General features: G+C 46.0%; 1 protein-coding gene across 1 annotated transcript in view; it reads left to right on the top strand.

Annotated features, from left to right (window-relative positions):
- Positions 1-21,975, top strand: part of ARIH2 (ariadne RBR E3 ubiquitin protein ligase 2) — a 49,962-nt gene extending 27,987 nt beyond the window's left edge. Inside the window, exons 4-16 of the mRNA XM_021686929.2 lie at positions 2,674-2,741; positions 7,011-7,074; positions 8,554-8,704; positions 9,585-9,706; positions 11,233-11,342; positions 13,090-13,207; positions 14,205-14,255; positions 14,346-14,367; positions 16,101-16,252; positions 17,057-17,200; positions 17,816-17,884; positions 19,406-19,489; positions 19,715-21,975. Coding sequence (XP_021542604.1) covers positions 2,674-2,741; positions 7,011-7,074; positions 8,554-8,704; positions 9,585-9,706; positions 11,233-11,342; positions 13,090-13,207; positions 14,205-14,255; positions 14,346-14,367; positions 16,101-16,252; positions 17,057-17,200; positions 17,816-17,884; positions 19,406-19,489; positions 19,715-19,786 — 1,227 coding nt within the window. The 3' untranslated portion in view covers positions 19,787-21,975. The remainder of the gene's footprint in view (positions 1-2,673; positions 2,742-7,010; positions 7,075-8,553; positions 8,705-9,584; positions 9,707-11,232; positions 11,343-13,089; positions 13,208-14,204; positions 14,256-14,345; positions 14,368-16,100; positions 16,253-17,056; positions 17,201-17,815; positions 17,885-19,405; positions 19,490-19,714) is intronic.
- Positions 21,976-22,175: the final 200 nt, after the last annotated feature.

Here is a 22,175-nt window from a genome sequence, read left to right as displayed (position 1 = left end):
CTGAAAGAATAGATTCATATACTCCACTGTCAGTTTCATAAAGTGCCAGACATATCCTCTTTTCACATAATCTCTTCTCACCAAAACTCAACTCTGCTGGGATATTCTGAGTTGGTCATTAGTGGACTTGCAGTCATTAATAAAATTTCTGTTTCAACAGAGGGCCATGTTTTCCATAGGTGGGCTGCATGTGGTGTACAAATTCTGAGGTTTTGTTGCTGCTGTTAAGTGCTGTTCACATCAAAGGATCAGACTAGATAGAGTGGTAAAATTCTTTTTCCTAAGAAAAGTTGAGTTCGATTTTGAAAATCCACAGATTAAGATAAGATGTCACTTAATGATCGGCATCTGTTGAGGGGTCACCCTCTCCCCAGTTCTAGGCTCTGTGGATCTGTGAGAGGCAGCCTGACCCCTGTTTTTAGCTCACAGGCCCCACCTAAGCCATCTGTGGTGAGGAAGAGGGGGGGTGGGGATGGCTGCTGGACATGGTCAGGACTCCTCTGGTTTCCCAGGTGGTTTAGTGCCTTTGTCAGGACCTAATAGCCACTGCATGCCAAGACATTTAGAAGTCAGGACAGAAAATGGTGTAGGGCTGATTGGGCCCCACTAGGTAAGAAGTGATAGAAAAGGCTCCAGTGAGGAGGTCATCCCAAACAGTATCACTATCAGATTTAAAAAAACAAAAAACAAAAAACAAAAAACAAAAAACTGTAGTCAGAAGTTATATTCAAAGCAGTTATTTAACTTTAAACCATTATGTTTTGTCTCTGTTTTCATTTTGTGATAGTGGTTTGCTGTGGATAAATAGTTTTGTTATGGCTACAGTTAGAAGAAATGTCAGTTACAAATCAGGAATCCTAGACCTAAAGTCTCCATGGTCCTCAAGGGGAAAATACTACAGCAACATGTATGAGTCAGATGGCTGTTACCTTGCATGGAAGGGATGTGGGGACCCCCACCCTTAGTGAAATGTGTTATCTTGAGACCTTGGTTTTCTCCAGCTGTACCTGGGCTGTAGGATAAAAAGGCATTCACTCACTGCACAGCCTTTGACACTGATTATGCACTGGGACATGCCCTTGTTTAGTAAGTGTGCACCTGTCTCCTCTCAGGAGTAACTTGAGCTTTAAGGGCAGGGATTACATGTTGGTCACTGTGTCTTTCCCTCTGCAGTTCTTATCTGTGGACCAACTGCCTTAGAATTCCTTGGTAGTTCCTGTTTAAAGACTCAGTCCAGTGGGCAGAGAGTACCAAGGTTCTGTGTGTTCTCTTGGCTCCCTGGCCTGAAGTGTGCTCCTTGTTTCTCCTTGATTCAGTAGCACCCTCGTGCTATGTAGTGCTCTCCCTAGGAAGCCTGATCTAGACCTCTAAACACAACCCTGTCTTTTGTGGCTCTACTCTAGTCTTGACAACCTCAGGGTGTTCCTTTTTGTTACTAGTCTGCCTAATCTGCTTCCCCTCTCCCCTCCCCACCCTTTTTAAGAGAGAGAGAGAGCATGCGTATGCGGGAGCCCAGGACGGGCAGAGTGGGAGAGAGAATCCCAAGCAGACTCTCCAGTCAGCACAGAGCCCAACGCGGGGCTCTTTCTCACAACCATGAGATCATGACCTGAGCTGTAATCAAGAGTTCAAACGTTTAACTGACTGTGAGCCACCCAGGCACCCTAGTCTTCTTTCCCTATTAACAACGTTGTGGCTATAACATGTACATGCTATCTTACTACTGGCTTCTTTAGCCTGACATTAGAATGTGAACTTCCTATGTCAATAAACTTATTTTTGTAACATCCTTTTCAATGACTGCATACTAAATCATTGCATAGACCTATCATATATTATGTATCTAGTTCTTTTTCGTTGGACATTTAGTAATTTTTAATTTTTTACTCTTGTAAAACACTGTGGTACACGTATCCTCTATGATTTCCTCAGAAAAATTTACAGAAGTAGAATTGCTAGCTCAGAGCACCTTCTGAGGCTTTTTGATAGCCACAACCAGTGTGCTTTAAAATGTAGGGGCCACAAAAGCTGTCCATAGGCTTTTTTATTATTACTATTCATTTATTTGACAGAGAGAAAAAGCAGGGGGAGCGGCAGGCAGCAGGAGAGGGAGAAGCAGGCTCCCCCGCAAGCTAGGTGCTCCTGTCCATAGGCTTTTAAATCATACTTGCAATCAGGGCTCATTGGTTACCAGGAATTTGGAGGTTTTAAGCAGGGGTGTTTTGATTTGCTGGATTTATACAAGAAGTCCAAGCCTGGAGATTTTGTGAGAATAACAGGCCTAACTAGAGGTGCACTTCCCATGTGTGGCCTCCTTCAGCAGCTTGAGGGAACATAGGCCACATTAGGGAACACACAGCTCTTTTGCTTCAATTGGATGCTGGATTGTTATTGTAACGGTGGTTTTACTTCAGTTTCAACTCAAACTAATTACTTGGAAGTGTCATTAATGAAAACAAAGAAAAGTCAAAGAGAGGAAAGATTATACTAAGATTATCACTAGGATTATAAGAGTCTGAACTTAAAAGATGAAGCAGAGAACCAAGAGGAAGAATTTGGAAATCAAGCCTGGGCCTGCTGTAGACATGAATGTATGCACTTCTCAAAAAGTGGAGTTCTCTGAAAGAAACTACAGTTGTAATTTGATTTTTTTTCTTTCTTTCTTCTTTCTAGGTATCTCATTCAGTTGCTAAACTTATATTAGTTAATTTCCACTGGCAAGTTGCAGAGATATTGGACAGGTAAGGTGTTTGGGGGAAGAGAGATGGCATTGCCCATAGCTTCTTTCTCTGCCCATCCACCAAGTGGTGATTATTGTTTATGTTTTGGAGTATATCCTTAACAATGTGCATATTATATATTTAAAACATTGGATCATATTGTATATCCTTTTATCCTCTCCGTACCTGGCGAACATTTTTTCATGATTGCATCATACTCTTTCTATCTCTGTTTCATTGCTGGGTCAGTATTTCATCGTATAGATGTCCCATGCTTTTTGTTTTTTTTTCTTTTTTAAAGATTTATTTATTTATTTGACAGAGACACAGCAAGAGAGGAACACAAGCAGGGGGAGTGGGAGAGGGAGAAGCAGGCTTCCCACCAAAGCAGGGAGCCTGATGCGGGGCTCGATCCCAAAACCCTGGGATCATGACCTGAGCCGAAGGCAGACGCCTAACGACTGAGCACCCAGGCGCCCCTAGATGTCCCATGCTTTTTTCCAAACCCCTGTTGTCAGTGAAGTTAGTTCATTTTTTTATTGCCGTTATGAATTTCTAATCAGTGCCCTTCTATATAACACTTGCTAACATCTCCATTTGTTTCTTTTGGATATATCAAGTGAGGAATGCAACATACTTTTAAATATTACCTTCAGAAAAGATAGGCCAGCTTACCACCAGAACCAGATCTCTAGAGGCACAGACCTTGGAGTCTCAGGATGCCCTGGAAGTTGTCAGGAGGAGGGGTTCCCTGCCCCCTCTGGGAAGAGTCGCCATGCCCTGCCTGCAGAGGCATGTGCTTCTGTCTAGCGTAGGGTTTCTCACCCTCAGCACCCATGCCTTTTGGGGTTAGATACTTCTTTTTGTGGGGCACTGTTCTGTGAATTGTAAGGTTTGGCAGAATCTCTGGCAGAATCCAGTTGAAAAGACAATAACAATAAAAAATGAGCAAAAGACAGAACAATCATTTCATAGAAAATAAAGCATGAACAGCCATTAACATGAAAAGATGCTCAACCTCCATAATAATCTGGGACACTGAAATTAGCACCCAGAGCCTTTGAAATAAAAAATGTCTGCAAGTAACCCCTGGAGAAAAAAATTGCCACTAGTGAGAATCACTGGGCACATCCCTGCCCTTTCACACACTAGAGAGTCTTTCCTTATATGGTGTGATCCATTTATCTGCAAAGGAAGGTCGTGCCTTTCCTTCTCCAGGCTAAACATAACTGGGATGGCTGTACCTGCTGGAGCAGCTCAACCCACTCAGGGAGGAGCAAGTACGCTCCTGATTTCACTAACTGAACTCTTCACTCTGTATCCCCAAGAGGCGAATACATTTAGGTAGACTTTGAAGTGAACTTCCACTGTCTGCACTGCTGTTTCTACTACCCAGAATTTGGACCCATGTAGGTTCCAGCAGTGGGGTGTATCTCACTGTCCAACTCTGTAGCCTAACTTGGGGATAGACAAGATGGCTAAGGATATTAACAATACTAGTGTGAGAAGTAGGAATAAAAGCAGTTGAAGGAGGCATTCTGACTAGGTGGAATAAGGCAGTCACGTATATGAGACATTCTTCCCTGCTCAGCTTCCTGGATTCTGGGTATTGAGTTTTCCTGGGTTTTGTGTGACACTTTTATTGCCACATGGTAATTGTTTTTATTTTTATTATTTTTTTAAGCTTTATTATTTATTTTAGAGAGAGAGTGTGTTAGAGCAGGGGGAGGGGCAGAGGGAGAGAGAAAGAATCTCCAGCAGACTCCCCACAGAGCCTGATGAGGGGCTCTATCCCAGGACCCTGAGCTCATGACCTGGGCCAAAATCAAGAGTCGGACGTTTAACTGACTGAGCCACCCAGGCACTCCTGTTTTTATTTTTAAATGTATGTATTCCATATCTCATTCCAGAAAGGAATTAAATTTTTATTATGAAATGTTTCTTTTTCAAAAATGTATGTATGTGCACACGTGTGTGATGTGTGTAGGTTTTTTTTTTTTTTGAAGATTTTATTTATTTATTTGAGACAGAGAGAATGAGAGACAGAGAGCATGAGAGGGAGGAGGGTCAGAGGGAGAAGCAGACTCCCTGCCGAGCAGGGAGCCCGATGCGGGACTCGATCCCGGGACTCCAGGATCATGACCTGAGCCGAAGGCAGTCGCTTAACCAACTGAGCCACCCAGGCGCCCCTGTGTGTAAGTTTTAAAGAATGATAAAGCAAACATACTTAAGTATCCCCCCAAATAAGAAACCCTCTGACCTTTATTCAGAAGCCTCTGATGGCAGTGTCTGCCTGGCCACATCCCCTTCCTTCCCCTCCAAAGTGATCAGTATCTTGAATTCGGTATTGATCACTTTCTTATTCATTGTTTTTTTTTCTTTTTGTAAGATTTTATTTATTTATTGGGACGCCTGGGTGGCTCAGTTGGTTAAGCGGCTGCCTTCGGCTCAGGTCATGATCCCAGGGTCCTGGGATCGAGCCCTGCGTTGGTTTCCCTTCCCGGCGGGAAGCCTGCTTCTCCCTCTCCCACTCCCCCTGCTTGTGTTCCCTCTCTCACTGTGTCTCTCTCTCTGTCAAATAATAAAATCCTTAAAAAAAAAAAAAAAAAAGATTTTATTTATTAGAGAGAGAGAGTACAAGCAGGGGGAGCAGTAGAGGGAGAGAGAGGAGCAGGGAGCCCGCTGAGCAGGGAGCCCAATGCGGGGCTCGATCCCAGGACACCAGGATCGTGACCTGAGCCAAAGGCAGACGCTTAACCGACTGAGCCACCTAGGCACCCCTTCTTATTCTTAAATTATATATCCTTTAGTTTTGTATGATTTTGTGTTTTTGTTTTTTTAAGTAGGCTCCATGCCCAGCATGGAGCCCAGCACGGGGCTTGAACTCATGAGCGTTGAGATCAAGACCTGAGCTGAGATCAAGAGTCGGATGCTTAATCAGCTGAGCCACCAGGTACCCCTAGTTTTGTATGTTTTTAGAACTTTACAGACATGGAATCATGCTGTGTGTGTTCTTCAACTTTTAAAATTAACAAGGCTGCATTTTATGACATCTTATCCATATTCCTGTCAAAAACCATTTGTGAGTTTTAGTTTTTTGCTGTTACAAATAATGCAGCTCTGAAAACTCTTGTGCATGACTCCTAGTGTCATATATTTTTCTACGGTTGAGTATAGAAAGTGAGGGTATCTGTTCCTTAGCTTTACTAAATGGCAAAATGTTTCCAAAGTGATTGTATCGTGTTACATGCCTACCAGTGGTATATGAGTGTTCCTGATGCTGTCAGACTTGAAGTTTTCAATCTGCTGGGTATAAATGACATATAATTGTGTCCCAGATTATTACGGAGGTTGAGCATCTTTTCTTGTTAAGGACCATTCATGCTTTCTTTTCTGTGAAATGCTTGCTCTGTCTTTGCCCATTTTTTATTGTTATTTTGTCTTTTCAAATGGACTTGGAGGAAGTTTTCTTTTTATTTATTCTGAATATCAGCCTTTTGCCAATTATATACGTATTGAATTATCTTTCATTTATAGCCTGGCTTTTCACTTCATGGTGTTCTGGTGACTTGAACTTCTTAAATGTAACATAATTGGTCAGAGTTTCCCTTTATGCTTTGCATTTTTTTTTTAAGTTTTTATTTAAGTAATCTCTACACCCAGTGTGGGCTTGAACCCACAAGCCCAAGATCAAGAACCGCATGCTCCACCGACTGAGCCAACCAGGTGCCCCTGCATATTCTTTGTCTTAAGATATCCTTTCCTATTCTGAAGACACAGAGATATTTCCAGAAAGGAGTTGAAAACAGACATGGTCCTTCATAAGTATTTTTCTTACAGTTTGGTGTCTTTGAATCAGGGTTATTATTCTCATACCAGTTGAGGGCTAAAAATTGAAAGAGATGGGGCGCCTGGGTGGCTCAGTTGTTAAGCGTCTGCCTTTGGCTCAGGTCATGATCCCAGGGTCCTGGGATTGAGCCCCACATCGGGCTCCCTGCTCAGCGGGGAGCCAGCCTGCTTCTCCCTCTCCCATTCACCCTGCTTGTGTTCCCTCTCTCGCTGTGTCTCTCTCTGTCAAATAAATAAAATATTTAAAAAAATAAAATTAAAAAATGGAAAGAAAACTATTTATACCAAAGTGAAAGGAAGCTTGGTACTGTCAGAAGGTAATTAGAGACAAAGACACTTTAGTGCAAACGCAGCACTTGTTGGTCTCATCTGGTTTTGTTCAGAGGTTAAAACGTTTGCCTTCGTTTCTGAATCCCTTTATTTCTGCTTTCTGTTTTGTAGATACAAGTCTAATTCTGCTCAGCTGCTCGTTGAGGCTCGAGTTCAGCCCAGTCCCTCGAAACATGTGAGTATCTCCCACCTGAGCAAGGCTTCTCCTGACACACATGGCTCTTGCTGTGGCTTATGGTGTTACTGAGAACCATTTTGCTTTGTGTATAGTAGAACATGCCTGAGATTTTTGTTCCAATACGGGCCTAAATCTTCCATTTCCATTTTAGTTTAAAGAGTTTCCTTATGGATGAAGAATAAATCATTGCCAGTCCTGGGGCCCTCTCCAGCCTCACCTTCCTCTTTACACACAGCCTGTACTCCATTCCTGCTGGGTTCCTTGGTGTTCCCAAGCTCACCACATGCCTCTTCGACTGCTTGTGCCAGCCCTGGCCTGGAATGTCCTGACCCTGTCCCCATCTTTGCTTGTAGGAATGGAACTCATCTTTAAAGACCCAAATCAGGCTGTCTCTCACAAAGCCTGTGATCTCTCCTCTCCAAACACCTCTAGTTATGTCTTAAAATCTTTACCTGTGTGATGTAGTGAGTCACTCATCTTTTTCAGCTCCCCTACCAGACTGTGTGCTTTATGGTTAGGAACCATATCTTACCATGCATAGCAATGTCCTCTGTATTTAGGAGTTTGACAGACATTTGTCAAATGAGTAAGGGCCATGTCAAAAGCACTCTTTAGGAGGGAGAATCAGGGTTCAAATTACCACATAACTTTGTAGCTCTCAGGAGAAAATTTCCAGAAGCATATTGGATAAACATAAGAATACAGCCTTTTTCCTCCCAATTGTTTATTGTATTCCCAGTGAACTAACCAGAACCTAATGTAAACCCGTAGTGGACTTCTGACTTGGGCCAGGGGTCCCACATTGTCTTTGTCTGCCAGATCATATAGCGTGGCATGGATTCTGCAGTTCAAGCTTTGCAGTTATTTGCCCACATCCTGGAAGGTTTCTTCCCTAGTAGGAGCCTTCCTCATCCCTCTAAATTAATTGTATATGACATCTCTGCAGTGTGTTAAGGATGAGTTGTGAGTTAGTAAAAACTGTAAAGTTTTATGTTTTGGGCATATCTATGGGAAAAGCAGTATCTTTGACAAGTAAACCTGCAATGTGGTCTTGTTAGAAGCTTGAGTAGCAGCTCTGTGCACCAAATGGGGCGGTTCATAAAAGAAAACCAGTAGCCTCTAAAAGCAGAATTTGGACTGAATGACCTTTAAGGACCTTGGCAATTTGGAAATTCTGAGTTTTTCAGCCTGACATCATAAACTAATGTAAGTTCTCCTTTCAGCCTTCCTCTCCCTCTCTGAATCCTAGTGATTGTGCAAGCCCAGCTCATGTGCCACCTCCTTCAGGAAGCCTTCCTGATCTGTGCTTTCTGTTGAGAACTTTTGGGACCCACAGAGCCCACACATTGCAGTTGAGTTCTGACACTTGTTGCAGGGTCAGGCTCACCTCCCATGCACCTAGCTGCGTCAGGCACCCCTGTGGCCTCCCAGGATCTGAAGGCTCCTCTTCACTCATTTGGGTCTGCCTCTCCCCAGGTTCCCACGGCCCACCCCCCTCACCACTGCGCAGTGTGTATGCAGTTTGTGCGGAAGGAAAACCTACTTTCTCTGGCCTGTCAGCACCAGTTCTGCCGTAGCTGCTGGGAGCAGCACTGCTCAGTACTTGTCAAGGATGGCGTGGGTGTGGGTGAGTCTGCTGCAAAATTTGTAAAAGGCTGGCATGAAGTATTTATCTTCAGCTTTGCCCTTGCAGGTACTTAGGTCATCTGCGTCTTTTCTTCTGAGCCTGATTGGGGTTTTTATTGTCAGAACCATTAGTTTCCAAACACATCAGGCTGAACAGTGGCAAGATTTTCCCCAGTCCTGAGCAAAATGAGAAGATTAAGGCTATTGTTTGGGCATATATATAGTAAATGTTGGTGTGAGTGCAAGGTGAACTTATGGGAGAACTCTCCTTTAAGCTGCCTACCCTATCTTGATGCCCCAAGTGGTAGCTATAACTCAGAAACCCCCAGAGATTGCTGCTATTTAGGTAGCATAACACAAATCAGATTTGGTGATTGGTTATAGGAGTGTTTGTCATGCTATGACTTGATGGTATTAGAACTCAGCATTTACAGTATCTGCAGAATCTCGTGTTGGGTGGTAGTCACTTGCACGTAATACTAAATGTCACAAAACAAAATTGTTAGTCAAGAACCATACAGGATTTTTTTTTTTTAAGTTTATCTCTGCGCTCCATGGGGGGCTTGAACTCACGTCCCTGAGATCAAGAGTCTCCTGCTCTACCAACTGAGCCAGACAGGTGCCCGAAGAACCATATAGGATTTTTTTAGATGATACTGCTTTTTTAGTGGTGCTATTTGTGATATATATGTAATTTGAGGTAAATTTTAGTTGTGTCACTGCAAATACATTAGTTTCTCTCTTTCTTTTTAAAATAAATTCTGTGGCTTCAGGGATTTCCTATGTGGAATCTGAATTTGTTGGGTGAATGCAGTGGGGAAATATATTATTGTCATGTCTTCTGCAGTGCAGTTATCTGTCATGTTGTCTTTGTTCAACAGGAGTCTCTTGCATGGCCCAGGACTGCCCACTCAGAACACCAGAGGACTTCGTGTTTCCACTGCTGCCCAATGAAGAATTGAGAGACAAATACAGGCGCTACCTCTTTAGGGACTATGTGGAGGTATGACCAGCCCCTGTCGTTGCAAGTCTGTCTTCCTGGACCTACCTTTCATCTCATGCTCACCACAGTCACTTTGTAGACAAGGCTGCCATTAGATGCTATAATTTGAAGAAAGAGCTCTTGGCTTTTACAAAGTGGAGAAGCCACTAGAGTGGTAGTGAGGAACACAGGCCCTGGAGTGAGGCTGACAATGACATGAATCCCAGGTCTGTTACTTCCTCGCTGTGTAGCCTTCTACCCTTTATTTGACCTCTCTGAGTCTTGGTTTTCTCTGGTAGAATGGTCAGGCCTCCTCCCCTTCTACACAATTGCTTAAAATGTATTGTATGGCAGGGAATGAACACGAGTCAGGGCTATCTCAGGAGTTGCTGTTGCATTTGGTTCACTGTGTGATTTATAAAGCACAGAGAAGGGGTATTGCTTTTTGTACAATTTGAAAACTTGTCCAGGATTCCACCGTGGTCAGTTTTGGATTCCCACCCCTCCTTTGGCTCCCGACTCAGGCTTGCAGCCTCCGTGCAGCATAGTTCTCATAATTTTCATCAGTTGTGCCTGAGCTTACAAGATTGCCTAACGGGCTGGATCTTCTTGTACATGGGCTGCGGGATAAACAGTGTCTTGTTCCCTGTGCTGTTTGCTGCCTTTGGTACATGAGTGAGGGTCATTGAGCCTCTCAGAGCTTTTGTTTTTGTTTTTGGGTAAAACTGGTGTGTAACATTATATTGGTTTCAGGTATACAACATAATAATTCAGTATTTGTATATGCTACAAAGTGATCACCAAAGTAAGTCTAGTTACCATCCGTCACCATATAATTGATCCCCTTCACCCATTTCACCCACCCTATAACCCCCTTCCCCTTCTATTCTCTGTATCTTTGAGTTTTGTTTTGTTTATTCATTTTGTTTTTTAGATTCTGCACAGAAGTGAAATCATATGATACTTGTCTTTCTCGGTCTTATTTTACTTAGAATAATACTTTCAGATGCACAGCGGATTGGGCTATGTTCCTTTCCAGACCTGTGCACTTTCAGCTCACAGACACAGTTTTGTACTCCATTTTAAAATCTAGCCTTAGGGCGCCTGGGTGGCTCAGTTGGTTAAGCGACTGCCTTCGGCTCAGGTCATGATCCTGGAGTCCCTGGATCGAGTCCCACATCGGGCTCCCTGCTCGGCAGGGAGTCTGCTTCTCCCTCTGACCCTCCCCCCTCTCATGTGCTTGCTCTCTCTCATTCGCTCTCTCTCAAATAAATAAATAAAATCTTAAAAAAAAAAAAAAATTAAAAAAATAAATATAATCTAGCCTTAGATCATTCTAGTGAGCTGCTACCTAGTTTTAGCTAAACATTCATAGGTCTTTAATATCTGCCTAATGCTGTTCTTTGTGACATCCTTTCTGAATTCCTATAGCCCCTTGATAGAAGTCATCGGCTGGAAGGACAGAAGGTGTTTGAGCTGCAGGGAAGTCTGATTTGGAAGCAGTGACTAGGGGATGTCCTCATTGTTTCCCCTTGGTGTGTTCACAGAGTCACTACCAGCTCCAGCTGTGCCCTGGTGCAGACTGCCCCATGGTTATTCGGGTACAGGAGCCTAGAGCTCGCCGAGTACAGTGCAATCGGTGCAACGAGGTGTTCTGGTAAGAGTGAGTGTGGGTGCTGAACAGCCCTGGGCTCCTGCCTTGTCCTCCAAAGCACCGCTGCTGTTGCTGTGGGTGAGGGTGGGGCTGGGAAAGACAGGGTCTTTGAGCCTAACTAGCAGCTCTGCTCCGAGGGGGCAGGGTATGTTCCCAGCATCTCATGTTCCACGGGATGTTTGATAATGCTCAGTCTAGAAACAAAAAAGTGGCACAGATTCTTGGAGAATGTGCTATGGTTTGTGCTACTGAGACTCATGGCACAGAGATTATCAATGTGGGTATGTATGTGCCTGCACAGATAATCGAATATTATTGTGTTTGAGAGCTAAACCTCCGGCGTTCGAATCTTCCTCCATCTTGGCCTTTGTAGGGTAATTTTATAACACTATAATTCATAAAGGTAGTTTACGTCTACTTGGGGTTACTCCATTCAGTAGATATGGGGATAAAGTGTACTGAAGACTTACCATGGGAAAGACACTATTCTCATCTCTTTACCTACATTGTCACAATTGTGTACAATTGATACTGTTGCCCTCATGTTATAGGGGAGGAAATGGAGATGCAAGGCAATGGCAGAGCCATAATTTAGGTCTACATCTGTGTCTGTCCCTAATCATGCCTCCCTAAGATGATTCATGGTGGGGCTTCAGAGAAACTACATGGAAAAATGGGGTGTGTGTGCATGTGTTCTTGCCTTTCAAACCATTGTTGAGGGAGTCTTTGGCTCACCAAAGATTAAAAACCACTAACATAAGGGTGCCTGGGTGGCTCTGTCAATTAAGTGTCCGACTCTTGATTTCAGCTCTGGTCTTGATGTCAGGGTCGTGAGTTCCAGTCCCATGTTGGGCTCCATGCTAGGCGTAGAGCTTATCTTAAAAATAAATAAATAAAAAAGAACCACTAATGTAGTTGCTCTCCATCCTTTGTGTCCCACTTTTTTTTGTTTTAAGATTTTTTTTATTTGACACAGAGTGAGAGAGCACAGGCAGAGGGGGAGGGAGAAGTAGGCTCCCCGCTGAGCAGAGAGCCTGACACGGGACTCAGTCCCAGGACCCTGAGATCATGACCTGAGCCGAAGGCAGACACTTAACCAACCAAGCCACCCAGGTGCCCCTGTGTTCCACATTATGAGCTTCTTTCCCTGGGACATGTGTTAGGCTGTTTGCCTGAGTGCCTTTACTATCCAAACGTTGTGTTAGCTTGGACAAAAGGGAAATTAAAAACATGGAAGCCTAGCTGGATGAGTTGTTGGAGTGTTTTCTGATTTTAAGTTTCAGGCATTGTCAGAGGTATCATGGCCCTGCAGACTGAACAGGTTCTGTCATGTGTACATCATGTGCACATCTGGCTGGGAGTTAAGTCAAGGCTCCCAAAAAGTGGATCTTGGTTTTGCTTGGGTCTGAGCTGAGTTATCTGTCTCAGAGCACCTCACCATGCCCTTTGAGAAACTGAACTCTGAATTTGACATCCTTTAAGGGAGGGTTAACACCACACAGGATATTTAAGACAAGCATTTTATTTGGGTTTATTAAGAGTGTGTCTTAGAAGTGCTTAGATTGAAGAGAAATTCGTACAGTATTTCATCATAGCCCTGGGTAAGTAAAGATCCCAAAGGCCTTGAGAGGTGACTTGACTTCTTTGAAAAACTCTAATTCAGGATCTATTGGCTTGGACAGAAGGAAAATTGAAAACATGGGACCCTGACCTAATAATTATTTGAATGTTTTTCTTTTCTGGTTTTAAGTTTCAAGTGTCGTCAGATGTATCACGCCCCCACAGACTGCGCCACAATCCGGAAATGGCTCACGAAGTGTGCAGACGACTCTGAAACAGCCAACTACATTAGTGCTCACACTAAAGACGTAAGGACTGTATCTTACCTCTCATGGATCTGCCCTCCTTAATGCTGCCTAGGGCCTCACCCAGGAGGCTGGCCATTGAGAGCAGAACACCCAGGGCCCCAGGGCCCTTGCTGGAGGCTGCAGACCCTTGCCCAAAGTTGGCAGAGTTTGCAGCGGACTATCATAGCATGTGTTGGATGCATTTATTTTAATAAAATACTGAACTACCTGGAAAAGTTTGACCCATATGGTCAAATTAGAAGAAAACCTGGGTTTTTTTTAATGCCTCCCAGGCTTTAACAGCCCTGGGAGGGAGGTGGTTGATAGCAACATGTAGTAAAGAGCAAGGCTCTGATGCAAGCCCAGGCATGCCCAGTTCTCATTCTGAAACTTCCCATGGGAAAACATGGCCCTCAGCTCCTTGAGCCCTGGGTGACTCAGCACGTACCCTGTGCTGGTCATGTGTTGAGTTGCTGCACTCACAGCATAGCCGTGACCGTGACCTCATTAAACATAGTCTGCTTTGTGGCAGTGGGAGAGCAGAGCGTCAGACTGGTCTCTGCATTGCTGCCGAGGCTGGGGCATCTCTCAGATGAGAGGCAAGTGAGCTTTAGAGGTGGTTTCCTTGCCCCCTTGTGGAAGCAGAAGTCCAGGCAAGCTGACCAGGACTTGGTCCAGTGTGGCAGATCGTGTGTTGCTTTGGCATTCTTCCCAAGCAGGAAGGCTTTGTGCTGACTCAGCTTGTGCTTAATCTGAGCAGCCTCGTGGCAGAGACAGATGGTGGAAGACTTAGTGGGGCTCAGCCGGTGCTTGGAGTGTTTCAGAGCCAAATGTGCTGACCTCATTTCCTTGAATTGCTGTTCCAGCCTCAGCGACCCGCCACATTTAAGTGAGATGCTCCTCCCCTCAAGGGCTCGCACGATGAGCTACTGGGCACGGGTGCCAGGAGCTTTGTGTAATTTGTCTTAGAACCGGCCTGGTGGTGTGTGAGCCTAATGGCGCCCTTCTGTCTCCTCAGTGTCCCAAGTGCAACATCTGCATTGAGAAGAACGGAGGCTGCAATCACATGGTGAGCAGAAGCCCGTACCCTCTGCATATGTGCCATGGAGCCTTTGGTCAGCCTGCCCTTAACATGTTCTCTTCTGTTTCCCTCTGACAGCAATGCTCCAAGTGTAAACACGGTGAGTCCCGGGCGTGGTACACAAGGCCCAGGGGCACAGTCCGCGTTTCTTGTGCCTGGGCCTCCACTGTTTAGTGAGTGCTTTTGTAGTGAAGTGACAAAGGGCGGCCTCAGTCACGTACAGTACCCAGCCTAAAGCAGCTCTTGATTTTTCACTTACTCCTTTCTGGTGCCTCTTACAATCTCACTGCCGTCTTGCTGACACAGATAGTCAGAAGTCAAGGTTGGGATGACTCTTAGACCTTAATGATCTTCAGTCATCCAAGGAGATTTTAGTGTGCTCTTTTTACTTTTGCCAAGGCAGGTAAGTAATGTGGGGTTTATCTGTGCTACCTTACAGGTACCTTTTTAGAGCAGGCTGTTTTATTGGAGGGAGTGACAGAAGAGTCTTCCTTCGAGGTTTTACAAAGTTTCCACACGGGCTTCTCATTTGGCCTTTTACATCTCCTTCGTCCATCAGGAGTAGCTTACATGGAACCTATTGGTTTTGCTTTCCTTCCTGCCAGATGAAGTAAAGAAATAAAATTTGTTCAAGTAGAAAGTACGTCCAAACAGGTCTCCTACACAGCAGCTTCAATGCTGACCAGAGGCCCTGAGGGTTCCTCTTTGTAAGGGTCCATCTAATGGTATTCCTGTGTTTTCCCAGGAGCCCACCGTAATCAGAATGGACATGGCAAGGTGTTAGAGGGGAACAGTGACAGTGAAGTGTAGAATGAAGAGAGGCCATGGGTAGTGGCATATTTCCTCTGTGGTATCCCACTCTGTCTTTGTGTGTTTGAGTGAGAGGGACGTGTATCATCCACTTAGAACAGTGCATAAGACTTGCATACAGTTTAAAGAGAAATGGCAAGTGAACACCCTGGTACCCATCATATTCCTTGTACCCAAGAAGTCCCCTGTATGTCCCTCTCCGTAAGTCTCCCCATCCCTCACCACCCAGAGTTAGCTGCCATCCCTTGCATTCCTGTATCGTGACCACCTATACGGGCAACCCTAAGCAGTGTAGTAGTATTTAAGACAGTAGCAAACACCACCTAGCTAATTAAGGAGATAGCGGTATTGCCGCTGTTTAGTGAAGGCTCCCAGGAGAAGAGAACGACTTCTGGGTCTCTGAGGGTCTCCCCAAATTTTATATGAGGTCCTTTGGAGAAGTCAGTGAGCCAACTTGAATCCTGGGAAACAGAGTTTACCCACCGTCAGGGTTTTGTCAGGGACAGGATATAGATCAGACAGGATAGAGATGGAGCCATCTAACAGCACTGTGGTTGGCCATCTAACAGCACTGTGGTTGGCCCCTCTCCGTTAGACCACAGTAATTTATGGATGTTTGGTGGATCTTTATTTTTCCCTCTTCACTTCCTCAGTGTAGACGCAGACTCATAATTCTGAGTAGGAACTATTGGGTAGCTGTTGGTTTTTTAGAACTGTTCTTTTAAAAAAAAAAAAAAAAGACAAAATAGCAGAAAGCCTTTATTCCCAGCTTTGTGTACAAAATCTTCTTAGGACAGGTGGCTATTGTTCATATTGGCAAGGAAAGGCTACAGGGACAGTGTTCTGTGACAAAGAGGAGAGGTGCACTTTCCTCCTGGAAAGAGGCACCCTTAGGAAGTTCTGGTCAGGTCACAACCCCGCCTCACGCCCCTTTCACAGGATCTGTCTGTCCCACTGCTTTGCCGTTGGAGGAATGCAGGCTTATCTTGTGGGTATAAATGCCTCATTTTCTATTCTTTGCAGACTTCTGCTGGATGTGTCTAGGAGATTGGAAGACTCATGGCAGCGAGTACTATGAGTGCAGTCGGTACAAGGAGAACCCCGACATTGTCAACCAGAGCCAACAAGCGCAGGCCAGGGAGGCCCTCAAGAAGTACTTGTTCTACTTTGAGAGGGTAGGCATCTTCTCCTGCAGCTGCTCCTCATTAGTGGGCTTCTTCCCACTGGCCTGCTGAGGCAGAATTCCCAGGGACTGGTATGCCGGTCTGTGCACACAGAAGTCAGGGTGACAAGCTTCTGCAGTGGGCCTGAGTGCTGCTTCCGTAAATGTGACTTTCGGGCTCCACAGGGCAGCCACGACCAACAGTGCTCTTTGAATGATGGATTGAAGAACAATGAGAGGACCATCGGATAGTCTTTTCCATCCAGTACCATCTTAATCAAATTTAGAGGGCCCTTCCTCCCAGGAAGACCCTTCAGAAGCCCAAAGAGGGTGGCGCATTTGCTTTCTAAACCCAGTAGACCAGTGGGTGCCTAGCTTTGTTTAGTCTTCAGGGCTGAAGCCCTGTTGCCCTAGATGGTAGAGTGATATGGCTGGCAGGCCACTGCTTAGGACAGGGTTAGTAGTATGGACTGAGGAAGTTCCCCTCCTGGGGCGCTTGAATGGCTCCATCGACTGGGTGGCCGACTCGTGATTTCAGCTCAGGTCAGGATCTCGGGCCCTGGGATCAGCCCACATTGGGCTCTGCACTCGGCAGGGAGTCTGCTTTTCTCCGTCTCCCTCTGCCCCTCCACCCTGCCCCGCATGCGCACGCTCTCTCTCTCTCTCTCTCAAATAAATAAATCTTTAAAAAAGAAGAAGTCCTCCTCCTGCACTTGCAAGGACAGACAGTCCCCATAAGTTAGATGAAGCTGTGCCAACCAAGGTGTCTATTCTGAACTTCTGTCAGGACTTGTGCACCTTTCTCTATACCCTGTAGTGGGAAAACCACAACAAGAGCTTGCAGCTGGAGGCACAGACCTATCAGCGGATTCATGAAAAGATTCAGGAGAGAGTCATGAATAATCTGGGGACGTGGATCGACTGGCAGTACCTACAGAATGCTGCCAAGCTCTTGGCCAAGGTCTGTACCACCTCCCTCTTCTGATCCCTGGCCCAGCGCCTGGCCCCGTCAGGCCCAGACGTCTGAGGGTGGGAGGCAGTGTACGGGGCAAGGGAACACAGCACTTTGTGTCGCTCTACATGCTTCTGCTTCTGGGCCCACATTTCCCTGGGCTATGCCCACTGAGGACCCAGCCTGCTCCTGGCTGCCAGGGGATTTCCAAGAAGAGTATTCCACTGCCTCAGCCATAGGGAAGGAACTGCAGGGAAAACCAGAGCCCTTTTCTTCTTTTGTCCCATCCATGCATCACTCCAAAGAAACTAAGAGATTGTCTTTGGACAAGTATGAGATAGATGTGTGGACTCTGATGTCCGACCCGAAGGAAGAGCCATTGAGGCAGCTGCTGGTAATAAATCACAGTTTGAAAAAGGAACTGTGGGGTGTTCTGTGACCATTTTGGTTTCAGCTTTCTCCATGTTGTCCCCCCGTTCATCCTTGATTTGGCTTGGCCTCATTCCTTTGAGCCCATATCTGTAGAGCCAGGCTAACTTGCATGGTAGGGTAAGAATTGTGAAAGCCACCTGAGATGCGTGCGGGTTAGGTTCACACGCGCAGGCCTTCTCTCTTCTGTTGTAGTGCCGATACACCCTGCAGTACACTTACCCGTATGCCTACTACATGGAGTCTGGACCCAGGAAGAAGCTGGTAAGGCCAAGCAGTCCTCTGCTCTGCCCTCTTAGCTTCAGAGGTATCCTTGTCTACCCGCACTTTCCCGGAGAGTGGGGACCAGACCCTGGTTGTTGGGAGGGCAAAACAAAACTGTCAGTTTTAAAAAGTTTAGCTCTCCTGGGGCGCCTGGGTGGCTCAGTCAGTTAAGCATCTGACTCTTAGTTTGGGCTCAGGTTATGATCTCAGGGTGGTGAGATTGAGCCCTGCTCCACACTCAGCACGGAGCCTGCTTAAGATTCTTTCACCCCTGTGTGCATATGCGCTCGCTCTCGCTCTCTCTCTTTTAAAAAAAAAAAAGTTCAGTTCTCCTGTAGGCATCTCTAAAATAGACTTCAGGCCCTGGCTTTGTGTGTAATATCAAGGCAGATATACCAAAGCCCCTGAATGGCCATAGTTCTAGGACAACTGGCTAAAAAGCTCTTGGGAGGCCGGCACCCATGCTTTAGGAGGATACCCAGTATGCATGTTCCTAAATTATAGTGGACTTTTTTGCATCTTTGTTTAATTCTTTATCTTAGATATGGGTTGTTTCCCCTGATTATAAAGTAATTCACATTTATTGCTTAATGTTGGAAGACAGAAAAACATTTACATCATCCATAATCCCACCAGAAAGACATGGCTACTGTTAGCATTTTTCAGCCTTTTAAAATTATTTCTACATTTAATGTTAATTATATACATGACATTCTATTGTTACAACCATTTATTGTTGCAGCTGTCCTTATTTACCAGGCTGGTAAATACCATTTTTAATATGTGCATAAATGTTTCATTATATGGTTGTACCATCAGTTGGGGCGGTCATTGTTTCTCTTTTTCATTACTATAAATAAGACGTTGAGGGACATTTTGTGTATAATTGTACAACGGATGCACAATTACTAAGTCAAATGGTTTGAGTATTTTTAAGACTTGATTTGCAGAAGGGCTGAAAAAATTAAGTATTCAGTGAATACCACGTCTATGAATATCCATTTTGACTTGTTTTTGTAGCCTCTGTTTCCCTGTATGTTGAGAATATTGTCTTCAGTGGCTTAAATTTTTTCCCCTTTCTTTTGGAGTGGAGGGTAAGTGGGGCCTTGCTGCTTGGCTGTACTCTTCAGGTAGACTTTTTTTTTTTTTTGTTTAAGATTTTATTTATTTTTTTGACAGAGAGACACAGCGAGAGAGGGAACACAAGCAGGGGGAGTGGGAGAGGGAGAAGCAGGCTCCCCATGGAGCAGGGAGCCCGATGTGGGGCTCGATCCCAGGACCGTGGGATCATGACCTGAGCCGAAGGCAGACGCTTAACAACTGAGCCACCCAGGCGCCCCTCAGGTAGCCTTTTGATGGGGTTCTGGCTCTGGCTGCAGGACCTAGCACTGCTCTCTGAGGACAGTCTCAGGGTTGTCTGTAGCTCATGCGAGCCTGAGGTGCTGCGTCTGCCCCTCCATCTGCAGGCCCTGCCCTGGCTGCAGCCCCTCTCCTTTTGACCCTCCTGCTCTGCCCATACAGTTTGAATACCAGCAGGCTCAGCTGGAGGCTGAGATCGAAAACCTGTCATGGAAAGTGGAGCGTGCAGACAGCTATGACAGAGGGGTGAGTGCCTGCCCCCTTCTTGGTCTCTCTGTTGCAGGCCAGGGAGAACTGGCTTGTTAACAGGTGACAGGGTTGTTAGCCTGTGGACCAGAAGCTGCTGCAGAGCAGGGTGGGAAGGGCAGTGCCTTGACCCCTCGAAGCCCCTGCCAGTGGTGGGGGTGGCTTTGGCTGTTTCGCACTCTCGGGACTGGGCCGTGCAAGCACCATCTTGCTTCCCTGCTGCAGGATTTAGAGAACCAGATGCACATAGCAGAGCAGCGGAGGAGAACCCTGCTGAAGGATTTCCATGACACCTAGATTGGGACACGGACGCACTGGAGTGAGGACGATGTGGCTGCGAGGCCTCCCGGCTGCCGAACTGCATGCTGCAGGCTCTGCCTTTCACCACCTCAGGCAACAGCCAGGGCCCCACTCCTGACAGACACTGGCCACGCACCTGTTAGTCCATTTCTGTTTTCTTCTCATTTTTTGCTTTTTGTTTCTACCAGGGTAGAGGCCATGTTGAATTGGCCTCTTTTCAGGACTTTTAATTCCCCCTGGATGGTTGTTGGGAGGGAGGGAGAGTTTTTTCTGAATGACTATTAATAGTATTAGATCATTACAACTTACGTAATTTTCAAAGGTTGTATAATTATACAAAAAAAAAAAAAGGGCAAACCATAGAATTACACAGAACCCTTTTTAAAAATAAATTGGCATTGGAGTGTTTTACCCTCTAGCTATTTTACTTAGAATGTAACATATGCTGCCTGCCCATCCTGCCTCAGAATGTCTCCTGCAAGAGGATTCCAGGGTGGTCTCTGTTTTCCAGATTCTCATGGGTTTGGCCACAGCTGGTGTCTCGGGAAGAGTGTGGGTGGTGGACGGTGGGGAATTGAGTTGGCCTGTGTAACGGGCATGGAGCACTGGCAGTCACATCATGCCTCCTGCCTGGTCCTTGGGGGACCCTTCTGTGGTCGGGTGCACCTGCCTTACCTTGCAGGGAGGAGATAATACAGAAAGGGGCCTTGTCACAGGGTGTTATTGTCTCCGATGGCACTGTGTGTCTGTGGGCTAATCTTTCTTCCAGGTTTACCCGGGTCTGGCCACTGAGGCCAGAGCCCACAGCAGAGCATAGGTGGGCTTGTGGCCCTCCAGACCAGGGGACATGAGTTCAGCACAGTGTTTCCTTTTGTCTCCTAAAGATAGAGATCTACTTTTAAAGGGAATTAGTCCCCAGAATAAATTTGTTTTACCTCGGTCCCTTCTTTTGTGCCAGTGTTCCAGTAATATAACTAACCAGGTTCACACACGGCTGTCCATATCTGACACTGTCCTGCTGCACTGTTCTCTGGTGAACTTCAGGGTCAGAGTTGAGCGTGGCCCTCCCAAGGGCACAGGTCTTCCGGACTCAGGGGCCTTCTTTGCACAAGTGGTTTTCATGTTATCAGGAGTGTGTTTTCCTCCTCCAGAGTGGCTGCTCTGGGGTCTGGAAGTTTGAGGCCAGGAGGGTCCTGGGTTTGCGGTTCCAGCTACTATTCTAGAAGGGCTGGCCAGGGGAGAGGGCCAGCTTTTGTACAGTTGAGTGCAAAGGAACAGGTGGTTGGTGTGGTGTCCTGCCTGTCCTGAACCTGGTCCTGTGTGCCTTTTAAAAGTTACATCTGTGATTCCTGGGGTTTTGTGGCTTTGTTCACTGCCTCCACTCTGAGGCTGGCAGAGCTGTCTATACTCAACAGGGCCTCCTTCACCTCCTGGAAGAGTTGCTTGGGAGATCTGTGAATATTACGGTGGAAGTTCTTTGATACTCAGACATTCTCACCTCAGTCAGCAATTTCCCAGGGACCATGTTAGCTGTAAACTGAATCACTCTTGAAGTCAGAGGACAGCTGTGATTCTTGGCATCATGGGATACACGGCTGGCTGCAGGCTCCCTGTCTCCCCCTAGCCCCAACCCAGGCTTTGTCTCTTCCTGTCATCTGCAAGGGAGGGACTGTAGGGTGGAGTGGGAGAACAAGTTAGGAGTGCAGCACATGAGCCCAGAATTGAACAGCGGGGAGCTCACTGAAGGCGGAGCCTGGACCTAGGGGTCTGTGTCAATGCTGCATTGACGCATGGAAGATCCCGGCGTCTGGAGCCCTTACCTCTCCGTTAGTCCTTTCCGTGTCACCGCCATGGCAGGGGCGCTGCAGTTCTGCGCCTTAAGTCACACCCTGGGCATCCTGGGCAGTTCTTGGACTGCATGGTTACCACGTGGTGCACTTGTACCCAGCTGTGGCCCCAACCACTGGAGTTGCAGGAGTTTCTGTGCCCCCAGGGGCTGTCCTTTGGTAACATCATCAGGAAGATGGGAAAGGTCAGGTAGAATTGTTCTGCCCTACAAAGGATAGAAGATAACGGAAGGCACAGTGTTTTCATGAATTTACCATAATATCTTTGTTTTCTTCAAAGAAAAAGTTGAGGCAACATCCTCTGCTCAATGTTGAGTGTTTTATTCAAAATAAACAAAGTTTCTGATTATAAAGTTGTGTAGAGTCTTCCTTCCAAGGATCCAGGTAACCTCCTGAGCCAACACCCCAGGGGATTCTGGCCAGTGAGCACCAAATGAGGGCCTTCCTATTGATCAGCCCCCTCCTGTAGAGAGCTGTGAAGGTCCCACTGGCCTCTGTTCTGCCTGCCTTCTCTATCTGGCTTTCTGAGGAGAGGGCAT

The sequence above is a fragment of the Neomonachus schauinslandi genome, chromosome 1, assembly GCF_002201575.2.
Source record: "Neomonachus schauinslandi chromosome 1, ASM220157v2, whole genome shotgun sequence".
In the NCBI taxonomy this organism is placed as follows: domain Eukaryota; kingdom Metazoa; phylum Chordata; class Mammalia; order Carnivora; family Phocidae; genus Neomonachus; species Neomonachus schauinslandi.
The sequence above is the reverse complement of the archived record's forward strand: the minus strand, read 5'-3'. Positions and strand labels throughout refer to the sequence as shown.